The 18,642-nt window shown below is 36.2% G+C and overlaps 1 protein-coding gene across 3 annotated transcripts in view; it reads right to left on the reverse strand.

The window, feature by feature from the left end:
- Positions 1–18,642, reverse strand: part of LOC134799874 (proclotting enzyme-like) — a 51,212-nt gene that overhangs the window by 17,994 nt on the left and 14,576 nt on the right. For 2 of the 3 annotated variants that reach the window (XM_063772292.1, XM_063772291.1), the window contains exons 2-4: positions 10,986–11,189; positions 9,973–10,382; positions 1,232–1,507 (exon numbers count right to left, since the gene is read on the reverse strand). In XM_063772292.1, the coding sequence (XP_063628362.1) occupies positions 1,232–1,507; positions 9,973–10,382; positions 10,986–11,189 (890 nt within the window). The remainder of the gene's footprint in view (positions 1–1,231; positions 1,508–9,972; positions 10,383–10,985; positions 11,190–18,642) is intronic. The other variant, XM_063772293.1, reaches the window with a different exon arrangement.

Genomic DNA, 18,642 nt, shown 5'->3' on the forward strand with positions numbered 1-18,642 from the left:
GTTTTCATCTACTCTCAACTGGCTTAAGGAGCCATTTGAGGGTAAATTTTGTTTACTTTTATTTAAATACCTAAAGATACAGAGTATAGAAAATGGTAGTGAGAAAAATTTAAATTATCGTATAAATTTACTTATGGGTAGGTAGATGTTAGATGGGTGGGGATATTTACTCTACAGTGCAAAGCTGGATGGTTCTACGGTCTATATGAGAGACAATGTTATGCTTACAAGTTATAAGCATAACATAACATAATGTTATAAGTTATTGTATTTGTAAGTTCGATTTCCTTTCGTACAATAAAAGTTATATCTAAGGTTGAAAGATGCCACCCTTTCCATTCACCCCAGCATTAGTATGCACATATTTTTGTAAATATAGGTAAGTATTGTAAAGAAAAGCTGCATAAAATAAAATAATAAAGTTCTGTGCGGAATACTAAAAATGTGAACAGATGAAGTGTCAGTCACAAAATAGTAAGTAATAATAACAATTTCTATTCCACAAGATACAAATAGGTACATTACTTTATTCCCGCTGGACTTACTCCTTTTTTAATGCCTAAAATTATTTGCGTATTTATTAAAAATGTATTCTTAATAAACAACCAGTTTCTATTTGTAGATACTTGCTCTTAAATGTATTGTCGTGCAAGAATTCATGTAGGCAACAAGTTATTGGTGTATGAATCATCGCGGTTTTGCACGCGGATGTAGAACTATTATTATGTTACAATCATTATCGGAAATCGAGGTAAGGTCATTACCTTAGTAGCTGGTTTTCACTATAAATAACCAAAATACTTGAGATTTCTTTATAACCCTATATCTCATCAATGTAGGTACTTACACTATAAAACACAAAACAAACAATGAATTTTAAGACCTTTAATTGCGAAGTTTTTCGGTAGTGTTTACCTAGTAGATTTTGAATTTTGAACGAGTCTTAACGTCTTTAAAGTTCTGTTAATGTTGTTAAAGCCGTAAGAAAGAAATTGGTCAGTTAATTAATAGATAATTTGTACATCGTGTGAATCATGCCATTCACGTGATAAATTATTCTGAGGTAAACGTCCTAGTGTTTGACTGCCTCCCTAACTACAATACATAGATGACTGTTCGTTTGTCATACCTTTTTATATGAATTTAAGCTTTGGAGCAGGGTCTAGTGCTAGGATATTTACATTCCACCCATTGGAGCAGTGTTAAACACTGGGACATTTACGTTACCTACCCATCATCATCATCGTCGTATCTACTCGTAGTTGTGGTCCTCATGGGTACCGCTGTAGTCAGCCGGTACCCGTTGTCCGGTCTCCTTCTGTCATCGTTCAAGCTGCTACCAGTCTGAGTACCGAAGCTGCTACCGGTATTGGTACCGAAGCTTGAACTACCGGTATCGCTACCGAAGCTGGAACCGCTACCGGTATTGGTACCGAAACTGGAACCGGTATTGGCACCGAAGCCGGTTTGCGTGCCAACGCTCTGGGCTGGGATTTGGCCACCACCGCTGTTAACAAGCATGAAAGTGGTTTAGGTTCTACGGTGGAAGCGTAAAGGGTGCACTACTAGGGGTGAAAGATAGGCAAGTTGTGGCTAGACTACAATGTTATATACAAATAGTACTACTTAGATTCTTACCAAATATTCACATCATAAAATCCCGGAGATTATTTTGTTAGCGATTACGAGTTGGTAAACGTACTGGTGCTCGACGCGGTCCCAGTATGTAATCTTGAAACTTAAGTCATTGTCAATAGAGGTGACAGCAAGGTGTCATCTATTGGGCATTAGCATGTCGAGCACTAGTACGTTTACCTTATCAGCTGTCAACAGTGATATTTCTGGTTGAAGAAATAAAGAAAGACGACAGATCATATCCATAACATAACAAATTGATACCAAGAAATGACTACCTGAATAGGCCTCCCAGTAAAGTTGACAGTATGTTGACAGGTTCGGATATTATTCAGTAGGTATAAAATATCCGTACGTGTCAAGTTTGATCATATTTGCAACCAAAGCAATGTCCGATACTCGAAAGTATCTCTCGAGAGAATTATCCATTACTGTCTACTGGAATTGATACATACTGTCGAGATATATATATAAATACAAATACCCTTTCAGAGAACAATGTTTAAAATATTTTATAACATATTTGCGTTAAAGGTAGAGGTATTCATCGTCGTAAAGTGCTTCGAGCACCTACGATTTAGATTATTTAGAAGTTTAGGTACTTTAAGCTTCACGGGCTCTAAAATGTTGAAAGAGATATTCCACAGTTAGGAGCCTTGTTGGAATTTAAGTGGGTACATTTTATACGAGGAATGTGTATTCAAATTTAACAGTATCGTGTTGAGTTTATTTTCAACAGTTTGCGACTCATTTTAGTAATAATTTGGGGAAAGGACGTTCGTTCACATAATAGACATACGAGCAAATTACTTATGTAGGTACATAATAATATTTTAACTAATTTAGATAAATCAACAAAATATTACTAGAACCGTCTGCTACGAAACTACTTATAGTACCTAATTTAGAAAAAAAATTAACCATTGAAGCCAAGCACTATCATATCGCAACTTTGAAAGATGTTTACCCGGTGTTTCAATTGCCAAATTTTCATTTCACCGAACGCGTTTTTTTTTTTCAAAAAATGATAATTTTTCTAAACTTTTGAAAGGCATCCTGAAAAGAAGCCATTGAGACAAGTTAAAGTTGGCAAGCCTTCTAAAATCGAACGGTTTAAAAAACACGCTCGGTCATATGAAAACTTGGTAAATTAATAATTGAACAAATAATGTTTCGAAGTTGCGATAGGTAACCGTAGACAAAGCTTATTTTTGCATGATTTGAGGGATCTAGGCACTTTACATCTTTGAAAACCGTAATCGCAACCTAATTTTCAAAGGAATCAGCCAACAAGGCAACGCTTAATTTCAATTGTATCTCAATTTCTACTCCGATGCGCTTAAATAATACAGATTATGTTTGAGAATTTGATTAACAAGTTATTTATTAGTATAATTTTAGCTTGTACCTAAGAGAATATACAATTAACTAGAGTATTTGTGAAACATTTATAGCTTTCATCAGAGAATGGTCCTTATGCTTCTTGCGCAAGCTATAAGCGCAAACTTAAGCATAAGCTTTAAGCATTCTCTAGTGGAAAGCCACAATTTGATTTGAGATTTACTCTTACAGTTTATTAAATTGTGCAACGGGACTTAATCGCGTATTAAATACGTGTAAATATGTGTAAAATTCGTGAAAGTTAATTAAATCAGTGTTTTACTCTTACAGTGTTTAAGGGTTCCGTAGTCAATTAGGAACCATTATAGTTTCGCCTTGCCCGTCTATCTGTCTGTCCGCACCTTTGTGATCAAGAGCTAAGGTATATGTATATAGTGATCGTAGCCATGCCATTAAAGTAGTAGGTAATATAAAAACGTAAGCGTAAATTGGTAGTTATTCTTCTCTATAATTATAGTCCATTGATCGAATATTAGCTAATGAAGTGTCAATCGCTTGTTAATAATTATCGTTCCAGTTATTAAAGTAATGTTCGTAAGTCATGATTCACAATCGCAAACCGGTAGGTGGAAAAGTACGATTTGGGACGGGTTGTGTCTTTTAAAAATACATATAATTGGATATCCGATTAAAAATGTACACATACCTACATGTACAAGGTAAAAAGTCGCGTTTATAAGTATTTATACATGTTTCTTATTGCAATGGATTAAGGTGAACAAATGTAGGTATATATTTATGAACTCCACTGTACATAACATTATTCAACTGATTGCTAATCCATACTAATCCATACTCATTACTTTTAAAGGCGAAAGTGTGTCTGTGTGTCTGTCTGTCTGTTACGTCTTCACGCTTAAGCCGCAGAACCGATTTAGTTGAAATTTGGTATAGAGATAGTTTGAGTCCCGGGGAAGGACATAGGATAGTTTTTATGTCGGAATTCACCCCTGAAGAGAGAACACCGGGGGATTGAATTGAAAGAGTTAATGTATTGCCTAATAATTGAAGTAAGCAATGCGCGAATCGAATGATTGCTATTAGCATTATCCAGGTGCTATACCTACTTTAGCTGCTGTCACTAATTCCACGCAGACGAAGTCGCGAGCAAAAGCTATAGCAGTATAGTTATATACATCAATCGGGGCCTACATTCAGTGTCCTAACATTAATCTCCTTAAATTGATCTCTCCATCAGCTCTAGTACTAGGCAGCAAGGAGTTATCGATCGTGGAAGAGGTTTAAAGCATAAGAAAAAAAGTTTGATACCTAACGGAAGCGCCATAAATGTTTTGTGGTAACTAAATTGTCAAACGTCAACTTTTGATTTTTAACCGCCTTCGTTTATTGCATAACGTCCCGTCGTTCCACGGGTACATCAACAAATACTTCAGAGGGCCGATAGCGAACCACTTCGTTGGTTTATCTATTTGACTCTGTCGCTCGAATATAAGAGCGATAGAGAGGCAGATGACGAAATTTTAATATTCGCTGCTCGCGGGCGATGCACGATTTTCAGGGTTCCGTACCCAAAGGGTAAAATCGGGACCCTATTACTTCCTCTACTGTCCGTCTGTCTGTCTGTCACCAGGCTCTCATGAACCGTGATAACTATAGACAGTTGAAATTTTCACAGATGATGTTTTTCTGTTGCCGCTATAACAACAAATACTAAAATGTACGGAGCCCTCGGTGGGCGAGTCCGACTCGCACTTATGTCCGGTTCCTTTCTTAGACTTTACGTACATAGTCCTCTTTTATTATTAATCACTCTTTGGTAGTAGGTACGAGTATTCGTCTCACTCAGGCCTCATTTATTCTTGCGTAACCTAAATCTTGGATCGCTTTCATCGTTATTAATCGTGTGGCAAGTCTAAGTTTTAGGATTACTGAGCCGGATCGGGGGAGTAAAAGGCTTTCAAGTTTGGTACATTCAGATTTTATTTAGATCAACGGAATATAATCCAATCGGGTACTATTTTGTTTATATGTTCTATGTGATGAAGTGGTTATGGCAAATGCAAGTTTTCGACCTCAGAAACCCTCCGGATCGTTGGAAATTTTTTGAAAAATCATTAATTTTTCAGACTTCTTTCAGTTTCTGCCATTTTTTACCAAAAATGACCTATTTTACCGCAAATGTCACTATGAACACTTTAATAAGGAATAGGCTAGTTTACTACTATGGCTATTTTACAGTATGTATGACATTAGTTTAACGTACATGGAAATAATAAACTCATATTATTGCATTTTTAATGATTTTATAAATGGGCAATGGGCATAAACTCATATGGATAATAAAAGAGATAGATTCATCAGTTTCATCACAATATTTTGTAACGACAAAACGTCTCACTAACGTCGTGCGGAAGTATTCATCGTTTAGACTCGGCAAGTTTCCAAAATGGCGAAATTTCCACTGGGAGTTTTGTGAAACTTCTAATATTTTTGTATTGTGCTGGATATAACGATCATCAGCATCACCTGAGGAATCCAATATGACACATTCATCCATTATAAGCACCTGGGCACGGTAGGTACCACTTAGATCAGTGGTTCCCAAAGTTGACTGGGTCGGAACCCGACCTAATAAAAACTACCAAATTTGGGACCCACCTCTTGGCCGTCTTAAAAAAGGGGGCATAAAATATGATTGGTAACGCTCAGATGCCCTAGTAGTTCCAGGGCCCACTCAATACTCGCTCGCGACCCACCAATGGGTGGGAATAGTTTGGGAAATGCTGACTTAGATGATATATCTTCGCGGATACGTGGGTGTCATTAGCTTTTTGCAGACAGTTTTAACAATTTCCGTTCAACTATAAGGCAGCTAACAGGTATAAGTGTCGGCAGGACAAACCCTACAGGCTTCGATTGTATGGAAGCGGCATTTTGGTGGCGTGTTCTATTTGTATGTTTAACAATCACTTTACCTATTACTAAATAAGTTAATGACAATAACGATCCGTATTATTTGGTATTATCGAAGGGTCAAAGGCGTTTGACCTAATTATATCTTCACGCAAACGCATTAACTATCAACTATTGTAGCTAAATATTAATTATGCTAGCATATGAGCAAATTAGGGCTTGCTCACAGCATAATTTCGTTGTTAGGATAGCTAATTGGAATATCAATCCCAAGGGAATGACGTTAATTTCGTAGTCAGAGTGCCACAAGGATCTATTCTAGGCATTGAAGTATTGATCGATGATTTAGTTTATATCAAGTGTATCAGCATGAAAACTTACCTACATGATTTAAAAATGGACCGATTAAAGCGACAGGCGTCATGAGGCATCCATATGTCAACTTTTCTTATAATTATACACTAAAGAATAAGGTACTTATTACGTCACTATTCTGTCAAGTCAAAATAATTGACAGTTTTTTTTATTTTATAAACTTGTGGCTCTGTGAACTAAAGACCTCGTAGCCACGGATCCATGATTTAAAAAAAATCCAAAAACTGAATTAAAAAAAAAAATATCGGACCTGCTCACCAAATTTCACGAGATTCGGTTGAGAAATGTAACCTGTAGAGAAGAACATCCGGACATATTTAAGCTTTATACCCAAGCTGAAATTGAGACTTTCGCACTCGCTCGGTCATATAAGCGGATAGCGGATTATTATTAGAAGACACTTGAAAATATAGAGCATTCGTCAAAACATTGTCAAAGACAAACGGTATACTCTTTACCATTATTGACAGTTAACCAAACTCACGTAAAAGTTTCTTGTCTTTATTAAGAAAATGTTGTTTACCGGCACTATCAGGCATTATCTATTTTCGTCACGAAGCATTGATTAAAGGTAAACGAGTACTCAAAGTAATCCCGGATAACGGCACCAACATTGTAAGTGCATAAGGCAGCCATAATGAACAATGTTTTCTTAAGCATAATATCGCATAATGAACAAAAGCTTTATCACGTCGTAAAAGCTTTCACGACTCAACAAAGTTAACCGGTTAATGCTCAAAAGTTCTCCAAATAATTAACAGCAAAAAGCACGTTTTCCTTAATTTGAAATTCTCGTTATGGAGTCACGAATATGTTATTTGTGTGCGTATGACCCCTCGAAATGAATATCTACCGATACAACTAAAATCTCACGATCACATGATGTTTATTCTAATAAGGTCGGGTGTGGTAAGGGAAACATACCTACCTTATTTTTCTCGGGGTAAGAGAGACGATATGAGAAAAGCTACGTAAATATTTTTAAGTTAATTTTATTTATGAATTAGCTTTATTTTGAGTATTATCATTTAATTTATATAGTTTTTAATATCTTTAAGTATCTCTGTTTATTTTCCCTAAAAGTGTCCACCTTCACCCATAGTTCCTCCTTCCCACCTTACCCATTTAAGATAAGTCTTAATTTTCATTGTACGACTGTTTTACTTGCGACATTGTTGTAGCAAAGCTTGAAATAAATGCGTTATTCTTTGTACGATGACGTAGGTAAATTACGGTCACATCGTGAACTACAAAGAGAGGATTCTGCCCTCAAAAAAGGCATAAAATATAACTAATTTACATAGACTCACGCCCTTTTGCTCTGATGGGTTACAATTTTATATCCTACCCAAATAAAATATGGGCGCCAACGGGGTAAATAATTGTTTATTTCTTTTCCTTGGGTATCAAAAAGGTTTCGTTTGCTAGTGTGTACTTGAAGTCATAAAGGTCCTTTACGGCTTGGTTTTTGAATAGCCCCAGGGTAGGTCCAGGGCGGGTTAAGGAATTCTGGGCTCTTATTTGACTTTCATAGGCATTATGTATATCAATTTATCTACCTATATACTTTAAAGAGCAGGCGCCGATTGTGTAAATATATGACACACACAAAAGCGCCAGGTCTTATGAATTAATCTGTGTAAACACAGATATATCTGTAATATCCATGTGACTTGAATCGCTCTTTATTTTATCCATAATATAGTGTAGTGTAGTGACTAGCTAGGTAATCAAGTTATGATAATTTTTAGGGGACATACCTAAATTAATCCAGTCTCTTATTTTTAAACTTATTTTACGATATGTATATGAATACACTAGATAGAAATATGATATACATGCCCATGTTTATGTTTTGTTGTGTAGCAAAAAATAAATATGTTTTAAGTGGAAATTGCCACAATTCTTCGAACCTACACAATCACTATCATGCGATGTCAGGAATGTGGTTAGACGATATCAAGCCACAATCTTTTGTTTAGCTTTATTTCGGATGTCTATACTGTCTACTTCTAGAGTCTGTGCGGAAAGAGAAGAGTCGTGAAATGTAGGGGAGCCCGTACATTCTACGACTCTTCTCTTTTGCATTAGAAAAAAGGTAAACAATCTTGACGTGTTTTTTTATTGAAAAACACTTTTTCACATCATTTTCTATGACGGCTGATCGGTGATCACGTGGTGCTTTCCATACAAAACGAAGCGCCGGAAGCTCCGGCCCGGCCCCGGCCCGGTTTAGCGTGAGTCATCCTTTAGGCTCGAATGGTAAACTCATTTACTACAGCGAAATTTTGCTACCTGCATTTTTGTGGTTTCCCACAATGTTTCTAAGTACTTTACGGTGATTCTTAGGTAGGTACCTATACGAAGATTTAATGAGTCAACGGACAAAGGAGTTTGGTGACTTAATTCCTAATTGGTCGATTGATCGTCTAAGTAATGGGTCCCGAGTGCCTCATTTTGTTCGCTGTAATTAGCATTGAGTTAGATTGAGGACATTAAAATAAATGAGTCATACACAGATCTTAAAACAAAAGTTATTACACGTATGGATAATGGTTGTCTTATTTGTGTATGTGCAGATTAGTAATGATTTTTTCGCACCTATTAGTAGAAAAGAAATTAATGGCTAAATCAGAAAATATTTAAGACTTTTTAGCCCTTAACTTTAGCTGACTCTAGGTACGTCCACAGTGTAGATATTTGAACCTAATTGCTTTGTATGATGTAAATTAAATAAAAATCGATTAGGATATTGATAAAGATACCTACCTGTATTATATTATCTGTGGTAACTAAGTAGGTATACATTTTATCTTTTTACGATTATTAATATATAATAATTATTAATATGTTATAGTACATTACATACCTAAGGGAGGTAAATTCTTAAATGCTCCAGATCGCAGGTGTTTGTATAAATATGCGATCTGGGGCTTTACGAATTACCGCCCGTGGTTTGTATAAAGTTTTACGTCTTGCCTTGGCCAGGAAGTGAGATTTTCTTCCCGTCCCGTGGGTGGGTGACGTAAATATCATTAAAGACTTGAGAATGATTCAGTGTGGACATTGTACACTGAGAGAAAAGGATAACAAAAACACACTTAGAATTACAAAAATAAACTTAATCCGGGGACAAGAAGAGTCAACTAATGGGAACAAATTGACTTTTGCAATTTCTATTAGTTCTTGCAATTTCTATTATCTGTTTGTTGAAATTAGATTTAGCATTACTGAGCTGTTTGTAGAAATAAATAAACTTTACAGAAATAGTGAAACGTCTATAATTATTACTAAACTTCATTTTTTCCCCCAGTACAGACTGTTTTTTAATTCCTGGTTTAGTTTACTAATGATTTTTCTCTCAGTGTAGGTATGTTATATCTACAGAAATGTATCAATTACCTTAAGTGTAAAATATTATTGTGCTGATATTACTTAGTTGCAGCGAAATATGTGCTCGCATAATTTCTACATAAATATGTATATAAATTACTTAGTTAAATAATATACATACCTATACAAGAACTTAAATAAAATCCCCACACGCGCATACACGATATCGCATGACTAAAAATAATAAATAAAATATATCTGTATGCAACTCAAAGTGTACTAAAAGGTACGAGTCAGCTATCTTTCTGATTTTAGACCTCAACTATACATCAAAAAGTTAAAAAAAATACTCACATGTTAAGATTAACCGGGTTCTGCGGTGGTCCCTGCGTCGACGAATACACCGGCCCTGCCCCAGCCTGTTGCCCTTGCACTGGCTTGGCCTGAGGAATATCATCTGGCCTTAGTACAGGCCTGGACGAATCATCCGGCCTTAGTACAGGCCTGGACTGAGAATCTTCCGGCCTTAAAGGCCTGGCCGTCGTCCGCCTCTCATCAGGCCTATCAATTGCCGGCTGAGGGTTATTAGCATTGCATATTTCTCTTCCATTCAGCCGTATGGCTTGCAATTTTGGAGCCTTATTTAAAGGGTTGTATTGGACGAAGAATCGTACGGCGGTCGCGGGGCCGGGGTGGATTTTCATCTTTGTGTTTTCTATTTTGAAGTCTGTGTTGTCTGTGGTTGTTACGTCGCCGACCCAGTTCTGGAAAAAAATTAGATGTAGGTTTATTCAGTTCAATTTGGAAGTAAGTTTTGTTTGGGACGAATGAAAATACATTATAAGAGGTACTTTATCTCATGTGTCTTTTATTTAAAATCGATAATTATGTTTACAAGTACAAAAGCTTACATATTGATGTATGTGAGCTAAGTACTTATCTTTACATACAATTCATCACGATTTATGGTAATCTTGTTGTAAACCAATAAATTAATTATGTAATAAATAATTCCAGGTAAAACCTTTTAAACGGTGCCCTATTGATATTCCGAAAAAAAATACGCCGATTTTTGTTTCGCCGACAACGATTCGCAGACGGGTTGTTTGGCAGAGTAACGATTCGCCGATTTTAAACGACTATGGGTATTCCTTAACAATTTATGATTTTGTACTTTATACAATAAAATTTTATAAGCAACTAGCTATCATTATATGCATATTATGTACCTATCCTTATGCATTAAATATACCAAAGTAACTTTAATTTTGGAAATGGAAAATTATGATTCCTACACAAAAATGTATTAAGTTTCCGAAAATTTTCCAACAGTAAATTTTGCAGTTTTGGAAACAGGCGTAACTTACTCCAAGTATGTCAGCTTTGCTGTCCAGCACTATATTGATCCATACTGAGTGTAATATGCTGTCCGTGGACAGATTCACCACTCCGTACCACCGGCCCGGCTCCGTTCCTGGCGGCTCGTAGCTGAACACGTTTGGGCATGGCGATAGGGGTGACTGCTGCTGCTGTGTGAGCACTAGGGTTGTCGCTAGCAGGAGGGCTCTGAGCTGGAACAAATGTCTACTTTAATAGGTATAAAAATAAATGTTACAATTATCAATTTCGAAGAAAATCTTGAGTCGTTTAGAACTTTCATAAATCCTATTATCCTCAATAAAACGACAAGTTAGCTACTGTACGTCCACTTTAGTGACCTGTCCCTTGGTTTAGTCTTGATACACAATGTCTTTAATTTTTTTTTGGTATTGCATTGATAAAAAATAAAACGTTTTATTGCGTGATTTCTGTATAAACAAAGTTTTACTATCAATTTAGCGCAAATAAACATTCGAAAGTAGATAGATGCGCACATATTTATGTGGTAATAGTGTGTATAATATAACGCAATTGTTTTTTGTATGGAAAGCAAACCACCTTAAATTAGTTAATACTAGCGACCCGCGCCGGCATCGCACGGCTCACAAAACCTTAATAAATTATAAACATAACCTTTCTCAATAATTACTCTATTAATAGGTGAAAACCGCATGAAAATCCTTTCAGTAGTTTTTGAGTTTATCGCGAACATACATACACACAAACAGACAGACGCGGGGAGGACTGTTTATTAAGTGTAGTGATGTGATGGGTGCCCTATTGATATGCCGAAAAAAAATACGCCGATTTTTGTTTCGCCGACAACGATTCGCAGACGGGTTGTTTGGCAGAGTAACGATTCGCCGAATCTCGTTACGCATAATAGTCGTTTGCGAGAGCAGTCAATAAGCAGAACATTGATACGCATATTTACTATTCGTAGAATAATCATTTAGTAACTGTCATAATTACCCGAGAAACCATTGGTCGAAACACAATAGGTCGAATGTTCATTTGGCATTAATATTGAATGTTCGTTTTTTTAGCATTAGAAAAAAGGTAAACAATCTTGACGTGTCTTTGAATTGAAAAACTCTTTTTAAAAATGAGTCAAACAGATCACTGTGTTATGTCTTTCCTGTAGACATACACAAGAGTTAAGGGCTATAAAGGTTAATTTTCTTATTTAACCCTTATCCACGTGAAAAGGTCCTCCTTTTATTTAGAGAACTATGATAAAATCATGGCTTACATGCCCACAAGCTGTTAACTATTGCCCACAGGAGAGAAAAATGTACTGTTCGCGATAACACACTAGTTTTCTCTCCTGTGGGCAATAGTTAACAGCTTGTGGGCATGTAAGCAATGATTTTATCATAGTTCTCTAAATAAAAGGAGGACCTTTTCACGTGGATAAGGGTTAAATAAGAAAATTAACCTTTATAGCCCTTAACTCTTGTGTATGTCTACAGGAAAGACATAACACAGTGATCTGTTTGACCCAAATAAGTCATGGCAAATATGTAACATTCACGAATCTAATACGATCATTTATATTCTTTTTGCTTTCATAAGTAAATAATACCTAGTTACTGATTTTTAAAAAGCGTTTTTCAATTTAAAGACATGTCAACGTCGCTTACCTTCTTTCTAATGCTAAAAAAAACCGAACTATAGCAGAACTTCTCTCTTATTTATGACTAGACTAGGATATGGCTAACCTACACAACAACTTTTAGTTTGAGTCTGATAAACATGGTTTTAGATACATTTAATTATATACCTACTTATTTTCACGTAGGTAGGTATACAAATGACCATACAATTAAAATCTACGTTGCATAGATACAATATACCTACCTATGCTTTTGTTCATATTTAGGTTAAAAATTGATTAAAACCCAAACCAGAAGCAATCACCTACTAGTTTGTTTATGACACAAACTAACAACGGCAGCAGGATGTAAGTATGTGATTCTTAGGTAGTCAACGACTCATATGTAAAATGTGAAACGTTATTCGACTAAACATTGCTTAAACGAAACGATTACTTTGCCAAATGGAAATCGTCCAATAATAGTTCTGCGATTTTACACAGAAGCAAACTGAACGGTATGTGAACCAAGAGTCTACGTAACGTTAGTTGACCAAAAGTTACATTTACAAATAAATAACTTTGCGAAACGATGTTCGGCGAATCGTTGTCGGCGGATCGATAATCTGCTAAAAGTTTTTCGGAGAATCATTAGGTACCCGATGTGATGTGTATGTTTGTCCCTTGTTGTCCCTTGCAGTACGAATATGATGGTCGTTCTTGTCTACGTGACAGCGTGATAAAACGGTGTCCGTCGCTTTCTATCCCACGGTATTAAAAAGTGACAGTTATTTTATCACGTGGATAAAGATGGATAAAGTTATCCATAATACGCCGACAGGTAACATAAGTCAAAATAACAGATTACGCCTTTCTGAATTACGCCGTGAGTATTTCAAGCTCGATGATATTACAAAGCGCACCATCAGATAAGCGTGGAAACCACCGACGTCATTACACATAAATACCCGTTTCCAACTTAATATACGAGATTTTTCTAATGATACTAGTTACAAAGCAATTAAATTAACTAAGTGTGGAAGTCCAATAAAATAATACTAACACGGAGTCAGTTAAAAGTTTAAAAACCTAAACTTTACACATAAGTTGCTCTTTGAGTGTTGCCCTACTTCACTTTGCTATACATTGCTACTGACATAGATACTTTTCTTGACAGACATTAAAATGTAGGTAAGTGCCAAAGTGACGCATGGCATGACAAGTGATAAAAATGCGACCATGATATCGCTTCTGATCGACTGATAGATACCATTAATAATAACTTACCTAACCTCTCCTAGTATATATATGTAGTAGGTAAATAACGATGAAATTCACTAATTTAGCAATAGGGGATATTACTGCAATGTTCTGCCGCCAGAGTGCAGCACTGCCGACTCAGTAAATTCATAGACTAACTTATACATACTGTGCCTTAAACTGTTTTTTGACAAGTTTTCACAGACAATACAATATGACATTGATGCATCAAGGCGGTTTGTTAACAAGGGCCTACCGGGAAACGCGAAAATCGAAATTTAGTTATCTGCCTCTATCGCTTGAATATGCAAGAGAGATACAGAGATTAGATAACGAAATTTCGATTTTTTGTTTCACGGTAGGCCATGTGATTGACGTGACGTGTCATGTGTCAATGTGGTTTGTTTACTGTATGTGCCACAAAGGTGCCACCTACGCAGAGCTTTGCCTAATATTCCCTATTGTAGGGTGACCATGCATGTCGTAAATAAATAATAACTTTTTAACGTTAACCTCACCAATACTGATACGAAACAGTTGCTTATAATTTACGAAATGCGCAGTGTTAGGGCGATTGTGCACTACAATGAATTTTACTGTCCGGCAGTTAATGGTCCGATATGGCATGAAAAAAACGGATGATTGGCTTGTGCACTTGTCCGTCTTTATACTCGCAGGTGCGGCGCAGTGGCATGAAACACACAACCCCCCTAGCCCGCCCCCGCCCGGCCAAGTCATGAATAATACTAATTCCAGACGCAGTGCACAAGCATAAACACGTTTTTCATAGCTATCATCTCGGACCGGAAAAAAACTGTCCGGAATGGGGAAAAGTAAAATGTCGGACGGTAAAATTACGTCTAGTGCACAAGCTACTATATACATTTAATGGCGTGCCATATCGGACCGTAAAAACTCGGACTGCCGGACAGTAAAATTCATTGTAGTGCACAATCGCCCTTAGTCCTGCTAACGTCTCCGGAATCAGCCTGAATAGTAGGTAAATAACGATGAAATTCACTGGTTTAGCAATTGCCTGCGTTCTTAATTTCCTCGTGATCTAAAACTGTCATAATCATAACATAATACCGCTTGTGAGTGGCACGCACGCAAATAATTGTTTGTGTTGCATTTTCGTGTATCATCATAGGCCGAGAGTCAGAGGTCGGTTTTAGATGCTATTTTTAACACAAATTGATATTACGATTAGTAATTAAATTACTGTTTTAGTGATTGGATTTTACTATGTAAAATATTAATGAAATGATTTAAATTTTATGTTAGACCAAGACAAGTCTGCAACAAGTCAGTGTTATTTTAAACGTCAATCTTCTATGAAATTATGAGGTATAAATAACACTGGCAATGGGTGTGCTATATCAAAATCGTTGCAGACTTTTCTTGGTCTAACTCCAGTATTTACAGAAGATCTGTGCTTTTTTTACCTTGGAGATATTTTATTTTACTTTGAGAACATTTCTATTAGTAATTTGTGTAATTTGACAAGGTATAAAAACATAACACAAAATAAGTAGCACTATAAAAACAGAGGGATAATTAATCCAAATTTCATTTATACGAGATTAATATGTATAAGACAGTAGTGATCAATCCGTCGATTAATCTTTAACCCAATAAGTTGAATCCAATAGATAACAAAGAAAACTCCAGAGCTGCGAGCTTATAACTTCATTACTAGCGAAGCACTTTAATTAATGAACATTAACTCTAGTACAAATTTGCCCCGCAAATACAACCTCTTAAGATGGCTACCAGCCAAGTTAATAAGCATAAGTACGGGATGCAATCGCGAAAGTTCGCTCGGTCATTCAGGATCTTGGACAGACCAATCTTATAAATTAGGATGCTGGTGTGTATACTAGAGGCCTGGCAAGTGGCCAGGGGGGCGATTCTAGTTTTGATGTAGAAATAGAATTTGTGTCTGCGACCATAGTCTAATAAAACATGGTCTTCTCTTCCCAGAGTGACACAAGCCTACGTCACAATAACATTGCCACTTTGTATAGCGCTATCGCATATTATCATATAGCGCTGTCGCATGATGACGTAGGCTTGTGTCAGTCAGGTGACCTAGAAAAGACGGGAATAGAGTACCAGGCGGAGTATATTATTATACCATGTCTGCGACCTATTATTTGTTAGTTGCTAATTTAGGTAGGTCTCAGGCCGAAAACATCAACGATGGAGTCATCAAAATTAAACATATAAAATATATTTAATAAGAAAACTTCCGTGAGACACACATAAGTACATATTTTGTATACCTATTGTTTTCGTTTTCTTTCAACTTTCTGTGTATGTTAGCAGTGGTTTGGTATTTTTACTTTTATGCTGTTTAACTTGTTTGAAATATAAATAAATAAATATTAAATATATCAAGAACGGATCACTCACGTATGTTTAGTCGAAAAACGCTAAAAGTCGTATAAAATATAGCAAGAAGTTACGGAAGATATGCTCAACGAGCGGCGCGAGTATGACTAGAGCAAATTATTATTCAGTTTGTAACGTAGTACATTTTTCTAAATTTATATTAAGTATTATGAGATGATTCATAATTAAAAGAAAAATACTTTTTCTTATTTCAACGTTTTTAACAGTGTCCGAAACGAACTATATTAATTGCACTTCTTTGCATAATCTGTTGCATTCAGATGCACCTCTAGATGCTTATCTGTTGTCGGGGTTGTCATACGAGTAAAAATAATTAAAACTTGAGATATTTATATTGTCACTCCAGGAAAACTTTGTATGATTTAGGTATGTTTTTTCAGGTAAAAAATAATTTTGATATAAAACAAAACATAGAAATTACAGACTTACAAAGTGGCTCTGGAATGAAACAATATTAGATTTAATGATAAAAATATATTTCTTAGGCTCAGGAGTGAAATTGTCTAAACAATTCAGATAGAATTTTCGAAGGATTTGTGTCTTCAAGGGACTGCCACCCTACTTTTGTTAGGCCCTCAGGGACCTCCATATTGGAGGAGTTCATTCGAGAATGATTTGCACATTTGATTTGGGAACCCCTCTGGGGACACTCGCTCGCAAGAGCACAATTCATGGGAAGACCACACTTTCGACATGGTGGTCTGAAAGATGGAAACGGCTTGAGTCCTTCGGAAGCTCCACTGAGTGAGTACTAATTAAATTTCGTGGTGATCAACTCCACAATGGCGCGAAACGTTGTGGGTTTGTTCTTAACCAGGTTTTGGTTCTTTGCAGAGTGACTCCTGCTCGAGGGAAGGGAGCGCTCCGCCAGAAGTCTTAGCAGCTTTCAGTGCGGTGAGCTAAATTTTCAATTGTTTCGTTTCTTCTCTAGCGGCCATAAAGGGCATCGGCTAATATAACCTTTTCTCGGTTTACAGGAGCCGGGAATTTAAATTAAATTTAAATTAAATTTATTTCATCATTTCAAAAGCTTGGAAGTCAATTTATGAATATTGTTTGGGAGACCTCCTGGATCGAGGAATTAAGCATCCCATCTGCCTCTGCCACGTCGTCTTGGTACCACGTGCGCGGCCCCTGAGCTCTACATCTCCGCTCAGCTTCTAGCCTTCTCGGGGAAACCAGCCTGACACCCCGCAGCGTCTGAGGAAGGTTTTCATCCTGAGGTCGGTCCTTTCCATGTTTTAATTTTGTAGGGCATCAGCACCAGCTGTAAAGTGTAGAGTGAATTTAAAACTATGAGCAACCATTAAAGTAGCATAAAGACTTTTGAAAATCCTGGTACATCGAATTTAGAGTTACGATAATTTAGTTCTTAAATAAGTAGAATTCTGTGTGAAGCTTTATTCTGGACCTATTAAGCGGCCCCGCCGTCCACTGAGCTAAGTTCTACCATTAGGTGTCGTCAAATCAAGTTAGAGGTTCACACAGAGGTCATAAGTTTAGGTTAAGCCACTAACATTGCATAGGCAAGATTTTAGTAATAAATAAAGTTCCTTAAATATAAATTTGTTCGCTTTTTATCTCCCAAAATAGGTTCCTCCAGCAAGCAATTTTTGACACCACATTTTTACTAATTAAGTTAATTTTATTTTCTGTGCTAACGTGCTATGCTTTATTGAACAAGCCGGAGCTTTGCAATCTTATTTACCTTTTAAAATAGCACGTTTCACATGGCGCCCTGGGAATAAGCTTGCTGTAGGAATTTGGGGAAATTTCATGTACCAGGAAAGTTGTGAAATATTTACTGTGTTACTCACCTTTTTTTAGTAAGTTTCACTACGCAATTGGTAAATTTTTACAAAATCTTTTTGGTATTGTTACTATAATTATATTGTTAATGGCGGTAAAATATGGTATTGGTGTGGCGGTTAAATATACTGCATCGGGTCAAATTAACCCGTTGTCAAACGAGCTCAAATTATACAATAGCAGCTGTATTAGGTATGTATTAGCTTATGTTAGGAAGTGCAAACTTGTTTAGTAACTACTTAGACGATAGGAGAATAAATCAATAATTTTGCTTGTAATAAATGAGACATCTATTATAACTCTAACTTTACCTAATAATGAGAAGAAAAATGGAGGCAATAGGAAAAACAAAGAGATTAGGTTTTTTTTCCCTTTTTTTTAAAGAAATACAAAATAAATCATTTATTCAGGCGAAATAAACCCTATTTGTACAGATTTTTTCTTCTGCCAAACTGCAGGACAGTTTATTTATTCGAGCAGTCATAGCATTCTTATATTTTTTTATTGTTAGATTGTTTATTTTTGTACACATATCGATTACCTACAGTCGTCTAATATTATGTTAA

The sequence above is a fragment of the Cydia splendana genome, chromosome 19 (assembly GCF_910591565.1).
Source record: "Cydia splendana chromosome 19, ilCydSple1.2, whole genome shotgun sequence".
NCBI classification, from domain to species: Eukaryota; Metazoa; Arthropoda; class Insecta; order Lepidoptera; family Tortricidae; genus Cydia; species Cydia splendana.